Consider the following 11,138-nt stretch of genomic DNA (forward strand, 5'->3'; position numbering starts at 1 on the left):
CGCACTCACGCTGTCCCCTCAGATGGCACAGGGAGGCTGTGTGGGCCCTCTCTGTGCCTCAGTATCCTCAATCGCAGGCATCCGCAGCCATGATTTGGGTACTTACTCTGTACCAGAGACTGCCATCTCCACAATCACGTCTCTGTTCGGCTTTGGATGCGTACGATTATTTGTTCCATTTTACGGATGAAGTGTAATTTTTTCTTTAAGCCCATACCATTTGCAACAGGATGGGGAGTCAAACCCTGGTGTGATTCATTCCACAACCTCTGAGCTTAATGGACACGCTGTTCTGCTCTACAGAGGCAACTTAGCAATGCTTTTGTCGCCTCCTTTGATCCTCACCCTGCTTTTGAGGTGAGAGAACAGGAATGAGGTTCAGAGAAGTAAATTATTAGCCTGAGGGCACACAGGACTCCTGACTCCTAGTTTAGTGCTCTCTCTACCCTATCCCACTGTTGTCCTTTCAGACTGCTTGAGACCCCAGCCAGACCCAGGCCCTGCCACGGCCTTTCCGTCCTCCTCACCTGTGACATTTGTGCCTCGGATGCGGGTGCCATCAAAGTGGCTGCTCTCCATCTTGGCTTTGTCCTTGATCTGTACTGTCACGACACGGTCGGCAATGACTGCCTCAAAGCCGATCACTGTGGTGTATTCATCCAGTGGGTACACAAAGAGGCCTGCCAGGGAAGGGCCCAGCATCACAGAGGGTCCCCGCCCCACCCTGCATCAGCATCACGGAGGGTCCCAGCCCCACCCTGCATCAGCATCACGGAGGGCACCCAAGCCTTTGACCTGCCAGACCCATGGTTGGTTCTCACTGTCACAGAGAGGGTGCCAGAGGGCTCTGGCTGGGACCTTGTGGCTCTGGAGCCAGCAGGCAAGTGCAGCAGAGGAACTGTGGGAACAGTGGGGTGACTGGAAAAGGGACATCTGCTCCCCTGTCCCAGCTGACCGTGCAGGCACATGAGACCCATGTGGCCAGGGCTTTTGAGTTTTCAAGACACAGTGGAAACCTGGATTTTTATGTGACCTATTCTGCATGCTGGGACATTGGAGGAAGAAGAACCTTAGAACTAAGGTTCTAATCCAGTCCCTACCACCTCTCCTCACCTGGTGATTTTGGATAAGACACTTAGCTTCTCTAAGCCTCCCAGCCCCATCTGTAAAATGGGCTCAGTAGAGCCAAACTCATGAGGTTTTCATGCAAATGGAAAAAGTAGCCACCATTTATTGAGCTATGTGCCCCAGAGTGTGTGCCCCGTGTGTTTAGACCTTAGTGCCTCCCAGACTCTAAAAGCACATGAGTCACCTTGGGGGTCTTGTTAAAAGGCAGATTCTGACTCAGTAGAGGGATCAAGGCTCTATCTCATTTAACGTGGCCACGAACACCAGGGCGGCTCAATGCCTGGCTGATGGTGAGCCCACCCCGGCTCCCATCCCTCTGAGCCTCAGTTTCCTCATCTACGAAATGGGCAGAGGCTGGTTCTTCCCGCATGTGGCATGCCAAAGGACCATCCTGACATTGGCCCGTCGTTTAGTCTCCTGGGTCCCCAGCAAGTTCTGTTTTGTCACCCTCTGGAGATTTTCCTAAACAGATGACCAGGGTGAGCCACGCCTAAGAGTGGGAGCTCCTGGGTTTGCATGGCGTCTTGACGACTCTCCTGCTGTGGGGCTCCCTGAGAAAGTTGGGTCTGGCCATTTGATGCAGGTGGGCACGCCCGTGTGGGACACAGGCAGTCCTGGGACAGCTGGTGGGGGCTGAGCCCAAAGCCCGACCTGATTTGCTACTGGCTCTGAGGCCTCTGGGGGCAGAAATGCCATTCTTATTTCTCAGATGGGGAAACCGAGACTCGGAGAAGTTACATGACTTGCCCTACATCCATCCGCTTGTGTGTGTCAAAATGAGGAAAAAACGTTGAGAGCAGGGTGGCCCTGGGGCAGCCGTAACAGGGGTCCTCACCTTGAAAGGGCTGGGCTTCCAGGTTGCCATAGGTGAGAGAGGCCGTCAGCCCCAGGGCGTAGCCACTGACGAAGGAGGTGACATCGGAGGCGGTGAGGGGCAGGGCTGCCCCTGTGAGCTGGTTCAGCAGCCCAGGCATCCCGCTGGCTACTCAGCCTTCAGACCCTGCAAGAGAGACAGGAAGGACAGGCAGTGGGGAAACCCCACCCCCATCCCTTCCCAAACCAGTTCTCCACTTCAATCCCCACAGGCGGCCAGCACACTGTTCTCTCCATGTTCCCCACACTCTTCCCGGGTAGTGACCCCTGCTATCTCTCAAGCACCCCTGAGAGAAGTGGGAATTTCATTTCCCTCCATGTCACAGCAGGGAAACTGAGGCCTGAAGACAGGTGACCCACTTGGGCTTACTCAGCGAGATGGGGCACAATCGGGGCTGGAGTCCAAGCAGGCTCACGGCCAAGCTGGAATCCTCCCCGGCAGACGGTGCTCCCCTAACTCTGGATGGGAGTCTGGGGCCTTGGGCTCTGACCCCATCCCTATGTCAGTCCCATAATCTCTGAGCTGAGGCTGCTTCCTGTGCAGCATGAGGGAACTGAAATCGCTCACCGCATCCCTCCTTCTCTGATTTCAGGGGGCGTCTGAAATGAATCTGCCCACCACCAGCAGCCCGGGGTTGTGAGGGGAGTGAGGAGCACCCCCAAAAGAGCTCAGGTGAAAGGGGCCACCATCCCTCCAGGTGTGCAGGTCAAAAGCCTGGGAGTGATTCCTGGCACCTCTTTTTCAGCACCCCCCATCCCCTAGGCCATGGCCAAGGCTTGTGATTTACCTCTGGAAAAGCGGTGGCATCCATTGTGCCTTCCCCTCCCTGACACCTGCACCCTCATTCCAGCCACCACCGCGTCTGTCTGGACCGAGGTGCCCCATTGGCCTCTTGAATCTGCTGTCACCGCCCCCTGCAGCCATTTCTCTACTCAGTGGCCATGCCCCCATAGCAAAGCACCAGTTGGTTTGGTCTCTTTCCCCCACCACCCTGCTCCTGGGGCAGAGACCGAAACCCTTAAGCCTGCCTAGGGCCTGTGCAGTCTGGCCCTGCCGGCCTCTCCCGCTGGTCAGGCACCACGTCCGCACCCAGCCTTTGGGACTCTCCCAGGCTTCCAGTCCATTCCTCAGAGGTATCCTGTGACCTCCCACCTTTGTTCTGCTGTTCACCCCCTGGAAGGTTCACCCCACCACCCACTTTAAACTAGTAACCTCCTGGGGCACTTGGGTGGCTCAGTCAGTTAAGCCTCTGACTTCGGCTCCGGTCAAGATCTTGCGGTCTGTGGGTTTGAGCCCCGCCTTGGGCTTGGAGCCTGGAGCCTGCTTGGAATTGTGTCTCCCTCTCTCTCTGCCCCTCTCTCCCTCTCTCAAAAATAAATAAACATTAAAAAAATTTAAAAAAGGGGCGCCTGGGTGGTGCAGTCGGTTAAGCGTCCGACTTCAGCCAGGTCACGATCTCGCGGTCCGTGAGTTCGAGCCCCGCGTCAGGCTCTGGGCTGATGGCTCGGAGCCTGGAGCCTGTTTCCGATTCTGTGTCTCCCTCTCTCTCTGCCCCTCCCCCGTTCATGCTCTGTCTCTCTCTGTCCCAAAAATAAATAAAAAACGTTGAAAAAAATTTTAAAATTAAAAAAAAAATAAAAAAAAAAAACTAGTCACCTCCTTCTTGTCCTTCAGTGTCAACGGAGGGTTGCCCCGCAGGGAAGTGACACCACCTGTGCCCAGCATCCTTCATTCGTCTGCCTCCGCAGAGACAAGTCTCTTTCCGTGAGAGCAAATGTATTCATTTGCAGGGATACATTTTGTTGTGTGAGGTTATTTTGTTGCTGTCTGTCATCCCATTTACAGTGTGTGCTCCTGGAGGGATAGGCCGTGTCTCTTTGTGCTTCCTATTGTACCCTCAGTGCTGATTAAACCGATATGAGAACGGATGACTGTCGTCACTCCATCGCGAAGGACCGAGCACTTCACGGGGCAATGATGTGTCCATTATCTACTGGGCTCCCAGGACCCTCCTGGGTAATCCCTGGGCTTGAAGGGTGGGGTGGGAACGGGAAGTGCCAGAAGCCGAGCTCTCCAACCAGCCTGACGGCAGGGCCCGGGCGGTGGACGGATCGGGACTGCACGGTGGCCCGCTGACAGTGAAGCTTCTTGTCCTCCCGCTTTTATGTAATTTGGCCTTAAATAAAAGAACCTGGGGAATTGTCTGTTGGGGGAGTTGCCCTCGACAGGCCCCCTGGGAAAAGAACTACTGGGGAAAGAAAATAAGGTTCCGCAAGGAAATTGCACGGCCCTGCATTTAACCCTTGCCACCCCCTGTAAAGACTCCTCTACCTAAAGGAAGGATAGCCCCATATATCTCCCAGCCAAGGAGAGACAAATGGAGTTGAAAGCCCCACTCCGGCAACAAAGGAGCATATCTATGGGCACAAATTACTCCAACCCCTAGGCCCACTTGGCCCCCAGCAGGCATTCCAGATGATGATTGAACCTAGTTGGTTAAGGTGCAGAATGGTTCATAAGTTCCTAGGTGCATGGTCTCTCTGAGAACGCCCTAAGGCGTGGGTTCCTAAGGCCCTCTTGGCCCCCTCCTGGCACCTCAGACCGAGGCGAACACTTTTGTTCCTCAAACCACAAGTGGTTCAGGGAAACAACTAAGAGGTCATGTCCCTGTAACTGTCCCACTTGAGATGTTGAGAGATAGATGACCTTTCATGAAAACAGCAAAGCAAATGCTTTATAGATTACAGATAAATGTAGATACGTCATGAAAATAATGTAAGAAATTAATCAATAAGCAAAGGGCAGGAGGGAGCGTTATGAGAAAATAACCATGTTATTCCTTAAAGGGTGATTACACACAGGGACATTTTAGAATTAGGTAAAGCCCAGAAAACATAGATGACGCACACTACAAGGAAATTGCTAGCAAACATAATGCCACGTTTGCCACGATAAAGCGGCCAGTCCAACACACTGCTGTGGTCTGTGTCCACTTTTATTTTTGTTTTATTTTATTTTCACTTTTTCGCTGACGCCATTCATCCTTCGGGAACCCCTGGACCTGCAGGAGCTGGACTCCGGCAGGGAAGCAAAGTCAAAGGGTGGGGAATACAAATTTGAGGTCAAGTTCAAGGCAGGTTTTCCTCCGTGTGGAGCGCGAGCCAAGCAAAGCCCGATCAACGCGTGCTACTGCGCTGCCTTTTCCCAAGGAAGGGAAGTCTTCCCCTGCAAGCCTTCCTCATGGCCCTGCGTGGCTCCTCCGGGGCTCCTGCCCTCTCTGCCCCGCAGCAGCGTCTTTATAATTATGTTCTCTCTTGTGGTTCCGGCCCAGACGCCTCTCAGCCCCGCCTTATCGAGGCAGGCTGACTGACGGCAGGAGGCAGATAAGGAGCCAGGAGGGAGCTGCTGGACCCCCAGCCACCCTCTCTCAGGAATGTTCTCTGTCCTGGTGGCCTGAGCAAAGCCTCGCCACTCCCAGGGGTAGAACAAGGTGGCGGAGTTCATTTCCTGAGCTGTCTCAGCTGCCACCCACACTCCCTCCCTCCTCCTCCTCAGCCCGGTTCCCTCCTGGCCAGAATACTTGGATTTCAGCTTCAGTCCATCCTGGGGTGGAGTTTGGCCAAGGACATCTTCCCACACAGTCCCTGGTGCCCGTCCCGGGGGCACCTTGCCCTGGAAGGGAGGCTTGGATGACAGTGATGGTGATAACAGGGGGCAGACTCACTCGGAACTCACCCCTTTAACAATATCAATACCTTCTCTTCTCAGGAAGAGAGAACTTGAGATTCCTTGGGGCCTAAACAATGCGTATTTTTCATGAATTCATCCAGCATTAATAAGCACTTGTTGTATTCAAGGCCCCGAATTAGCCACTGGGGGCACATGAGACACAGCTCTGTCCTTAAGGAGCTTAGATTCCCACGATTCAGCGCTTACGATACAACACCCAGGGCTCGTCCCAACAAGTGGAATCTATTCCCGAAGCCAAGAGCACACTGTATACACCGTATGTTAGCTAAACTTGGTGATAAATTATATTAGGAAAAAAACAAAATAAAAAATAATTACAATTGTGAAAAAAAAGGAGCTTAGAATCTCGTGGCGGGGAGATCTGTCGGACATCGAAATTGCTGGGCACGTACATCATTCAATCCTCAGAGCCATGTAGGAGGTACATTGCTGTTCTGCAGATGAGGACACTGTGGCCTGAAGAGAGATGTGCTTGCTTCTGCACATGAGTTGGGGGGGGGGGGCCTGGAGAGGCAATCCTCCCAATCTGGGCCTCGAGTGACCGCCAGGTCATAGGACACATCCGGGGTATGGGAGGTTCCCGGTGTGACGGTTGAACACCAAGACTGTTTCCTGGTGGTCTAGAACCTGTAAATCTCCAGTGATCCCTGTCCTTCGGGCAGGCCTCTCTGGAGCCAGACAAGCCTAGACGTGACTCCTGGTGCATAACCGACTGCTACCCTGCCCCAAGTGGGTGCCTTTTATTCCCTGGATGCCAGCTCCCTCATCTGCAAAACCAGGCGAGCAGAGGGGCCCCTGGCTGGCACCTCACCAGCACCATGAAGATTACATTGAGTAATGTATGAAAAGTACCCAGTACCATGCCTGGCACATACTAGGTGCTCAATAAATATTTATGCAGGGAAATGAATGAATGAACGTCGGCTGCTTCCCAAGGACACGAACTTTCAGTGATCACCCAGGTGCCAGGGAGACCGTGGGAGACAAGCCAGGTGTGAGACATAAATTAATGGGAGAGACACATATTAAATAAAGCTGCAAGCCAACAGACTCACAATCTGACCCCTTCTTGTTGCCTTCCCCTGCTGCCACCTTCTCGTAGTCCAATAGTCTATCCCCAGTGGAGCAGACAGAGTGATGCCTTGAAGCCGTGATCCAGTCACGTGACTCGATGGCACAGCCCTCTTGATGGCTCCCCGCATGCCTCCAGGCCCCCCAGGCCTGCTTCCTTCTTCCCATTGAAGATATGACATCCTTCCAGCTCTGCTCCTGGCTTTGCTCTTTTGCAACGGCTGTTCCACACCCAGGAATGCTTTCCCTTAGGCATTCTCGTGGCTCGTTCCTTCGCTCTTTCAAGTCTTTGCTCAAAGGGGACTTGTTCGTGGAAGCTTACCCTTAGACTGGCGACCTGTTCGTCCGTCTTCACGTTCAATCCCTCAACCTACGTTTCATTTATATTTCCCGTAGCATGCACCACTATAATACGATGTAATACAATCTGTGCATTACGTTTGCTGCTTATAATCTACTTCCCCTGCACAAAGGCAAGGATTGGGGTCTGTTTTTCTCACTGATATATCCCAAGTGTCTTGAATAGTGCTTGCAGCAATGGTAGGTGGTGAATAAATATTTGTTGAATGGATCAATCAACACGTAGTCATAATGTCAGGCTGGCCATTTCGGGGTTCCTCAGCTCTCCCAGCTGAGGGAGAGATGTCTTCTGACCACCAGGCCCAGAGCAGCACCTCAGAGAAGATATTGATGCTAAATCCATTAGACTCTCATCTCAGTGTTTATATCAGGGCCCCAGATACACCCTCGTTGGCACCAAGGTCCTGCCATCTTGGAGCTCACCCATCGGTCCATAGTGGACGCTGCTATCCTGTGTCCCTGAGCCAGCCTCTGGCCACCTCGCATCCCTCAAGCCCACCACAGTGCCTTCTGCGGCTACCAGTCTGGAGCCAGCAGGCCCCCTGTATTCTGGGGCTCTCCTGGGATTTTCTCAGAGTCCTTGGCCAAGGACCGGGCTTCCCCTGCAGCGCCCTAGACGGGAAGGACTGCCTACTCCTTGTCACCCCTCAGTGTCAAGGGTGGGACGGTGGCCTCCTTGGCCTCAGCCGCTGCTCCAAAACCACCATTTTGCTTCTGCCTATAAAACCCCTTCTCCATGGTGGTGGTTGGGGGCACTGTTGCCTTTTGACTCCGTACCTGCCCATTGCTTGCCATTCCCAAGGTCCTGATTTCTCCCTTCTTTTAGCAAACACTTGGCACCTGGCTCCCATCTTCCTCTGCTCCCCAAACCCTGCCATCAACCAGGTGACTTTAACACCCACAGGTGTGGTGCATCTCCCGGCCCTTTTATCTCCGGACCCCTGCACCTCAGTAACCTTTGCTTCTGCTCCAGCTCAGCTGGTGACTTCCACTCCCACACCTTGAGCTTGACATACCACCCATGTGTGCCCCATCTCCAAAACCACGCAGGCAGCCACATAGGTTGTTCTAAAAACCTCCAAATCTTGGCACGTCTGAGCCCTCTTTTCCTTGCGTTCTCCTTAGCACTTAATCACCATACTGTATATTCTTCTTATTAATAGTCTCATTCGACATGTCTCCCCAGCTCTCCAGGGTGTAATCCCCAATGAGGGCGAGGGTTTTGTTTCAGTCCGTTCACTGCTGCATCCACGACCAAGAGAATAATGCCTGGGTATCGTAGATGCTCAATAAATATATTTGTTTTTGAATGAATGAAACATTACTCCATGGACTTTTTATATAAAATTTGGCAACAGCCCTCAGCGGTAGGTATACGCTTAGTATCCCCATTTTATAGATGAAAACACCAATCTCAGAGAGGCGAGGTAGACTGTCCAAGGCCACACAGCCAGAAGGTAAGGGGGCTGAGAGCTGAACCCAGGCAGAAGGACTGCAGAGCCATGCGCTTAGCCTCGTGGCTGCACTGCCTCCTGCTTAACCTTCTCCTGGGCTGGGCCATCTCTCTCCATGCGTCTCTTGCCAGCCTCCTCTCCCCTCCATTTCTACCGCTGCTGCTTCCTTATTCTGCCCTGGACCATCTCTACCCTCCCTTCCAGTTCACTCTGTCACCTCGGGTGCACACACACACACACACACACACACACCAGCCTTCTTTTCCCCTGGGCTTAATGGCTCCCCATTGCTCTCGTCTGATAGGGCAGGTTAAACTCTTAGCCTTGCGCCCAGGGCTTTTCCCCATTTGGGTCCCCATCTCTGTCCAGTGTCACCTCCTGCCGAGTTCTCCATCACTGTGTCTCAACCACGCCAACCTTCTCACTGTGCCCTGAACCGGCCAGGTTCTTTCTCACCCTTGGGCCTTTCCCCGGAATGATGGTTGCTTTCTTTTCGCCTTTCAAAGTGCTGTTCAGCATTCAAAGCCCTGTTTCACTGTCACCTCCTCTCTGAAGCCCCCCACCCCAACATCCCGGCCCATCAGACACGCCCTTCTCAGGGCCTCCACGGCCTCTGAGCACTTGTCTGGCACATCTCTCATCTGGACGGACCAGAACTGCTCGTCGCTAATGCTTGTTGACCCCAAGCGCTGTACAAACAGGGCGCACCTCCTTCTCTGCCCGTGTCCTAGCTTCCTGCACAGGGCTCAGTTCAGAGGAGGGCCTCTAAATGGGGCACCTACCGGGTTCTAGTGCTTTGTAATCCTCATTAAAACTCACACCCACCCTCACTTTATGGGGGGGCGGAATGAGGTGCAGAGGGGAAGTCTGGAAGCATGTTGGTGAGTGGTCAGGCTGGGTGGGTGGTCAAGCAGCCTTCCACCAGCCAATGCCTGCCCTTTTCTTCCCCAGTTGCTTCCCAGTCCATGCTGAGCACAGGAGAGGCTGGCGAGAGAGGGAGGGTGAGGAGGAGGGAGCACCAGGAGCCTGGGGGACCGAGCTTCAGGACACGGGGCTTCCCCTGGCTGTGATGCCTCTCAAGCTGCTGCTGTGATCCTGACCACCATGAGCTCAGCAGGCCCCTGCATACCAGTCCCCTGCCCCAGCTGCGGGCCCCAGAAGATGCCTCTGGGGAGGCTGTGGTCTGGGCCCCAGTGGTCCCAGAATCACCTGGCGTGCAGCGTTCTAGGCTGAGAACACTCTGGGCCATCAAGAACCTGCAGCAGGTGGCGTGAGTTGGTTTACATGTGATGTGAGGACGTGTGCAGGGAAAGGAACAGGGAGAAGAGAGTGCGGGGTCCCTGCTTGTCTTCAGTCATCATGACAGGCTGGTGAACACCTGCATCAGGGTCCTGGGGTACAGGAGAGGGGCCTCCCGCTCACTTGCCAGAAAGGGATTGGAAAGTGGGGGGAGCTTGCTTGCGGGGTAGCAGCCGGGTCCTAGGATCCAGAGCATTGCCTGGGTTAGTGTCCGAGATGGCCACTCCCTGGTGGCCTGGGGCCAGTTACTCAGCTGGGCTCTGCTGCTTATATATCGTGTGACCTTGAGCCCCTTAACCTCTTTGTGCCTTAGCTTTTGCTTCTATAAAATGGGACCATGATGGCGCCCACTTCCTTAGAAACTGGATAGATAAAGGAGACGATGTCTGTGAGTGGTGGGCAGGAAGCTGGTGGGTCCTGAGGAGGCTGGAAGCGTCTCTTCCAGGCCTTTTTTCCATAGAGTCTCCTTGTAAGGCTCCCTTCCTGGGCTGGGTGACCTTGCACAGGCACCAAGCTCACACAGCTGGGAAGATCCCCGGGTCCCGGCCCAAGCGCCCACCTCTGGTTCTGACCTTGGAGCCGGAACGTGCCCTGTTCCCTTTCTTCCCTAGCTCATATTGTTCCAGAGACAGCATGCAGGCCTTCTTTCTCCACCTGGAAGGCCGTTCTGGAGACCTCTCCCCTTCCCCCTGGTCAGGTGCCCCCAGATTGTGTCCACGGGGTCGGGGCTTCCCAGCTCTGTGGTCTCAGCCAGGCCTGGGCCAGGCACAGACTGTGAACCCACCAAGCAGTTCTGGCCTTGCCACTCTGCCCACTCACCTTGGGCTGGGGGTCCTCATCGTATTTCCTGTCACCTAGCTGTCTAGGAAGTCTATGCTTTCATGCCCCTGCCGGGAGCCTGTCCTCCAAGGACCACCCCACACACAGATGAGCCCCAGTATTCCCTTCAAAGCTGGGGCAGAGTTGATGGGTTCTCAGGCCCTGCTGATTGTCCTAAGCTTCTAGAATTCTGGGGTTCTCACAGGCTGGTCTTCTTCTCTACACCTCCCCCCTTGGGCCCACACCTACGGTCCTGAACTGCCCCCCCCGCCCGCCCGCCACCCGCCCCAGCCAGGAGGCTGCCATCTCCTGGCACTGGAGGCAAGGACTATCTCCCCCACCGTCTGGCCCACAGTGGGTGCTTAGCGATGGCCTGAATGGAT

At 54.3% G+C, this 11,138-nt stretch overlaps 1 protein-coding gene and 1 long non-coding RNA gene across 3 annotated transcripts; one reads left to right on the forward strand and one right to left on the reverse strand.

The window, feature by feature from the left end:
- Positions 1 to 83: 83 nt before the first annotated feature.
- LOC121026336 (von Willebrand factor A domain-containing protein 5B1-like) lies at positions 84 to 10,882 on the reverse strand. Of its 2 annotated transcripts, XM_040469202.1 has the most exons (4): positions 10,756 to 10,882; positions 1,964 to 2,128; positions 528 to 680; positions 84 to 346 (listed from the first exon to the last, which is right to left on the reverse strand). In XM_040469202.1, the coding sequence occupies exons 2-4, from the start codon at positions 2,100 to 2,102 to the stop codon at positions 342 to 344; spliced, it is 297 nt and encodes a 98-aa protein (XP_040325136.1). In that variant the 5' UTR covers positions 2,103 to 2,128; positions 10,756 to 10,882; the 3' UTR covers positions 84 to 341. The 2 variants fall into 2 exon arrangements, with proteins under 2 accessions (XP_040325136.1, XP_040325137.1); XM_040469203.1 differs by lacking the exon at positions 10,756 to 10,882 and having other exon boundaries at positions 1,964 to 2,553.
- LOC121026337 (uncharacterized) lies at positions 2,681 to 3,930 on the forward strand. Its single transcript, XR_005788332.1, has 2 exons — positions 2,681 to 3,135; positions 3,677 to 3,930. It is a non-coding gene; the product is annotated as an uncharacterized LOC121026337 (long non-coding RNA).
- Positions 10,883 to 11,138: the final 256 nt, after the last annotated feature.

This window comes from Herpailurus yagouaroundi, unplaced genomic scaffold, assembly GCF_014898765.1.
Source record: "Herpailurus yagouaroundi ecotype Mexico unplaced genomic scaffold, PumYag 82152, whole genome shotgun sequence".
Lineage (NCBI taxonomy): Eukaryota > Metazoa > Chordata > Mammalia > Carnivora > Felidae > Herpailurus > Herpailurus yagouaroundi.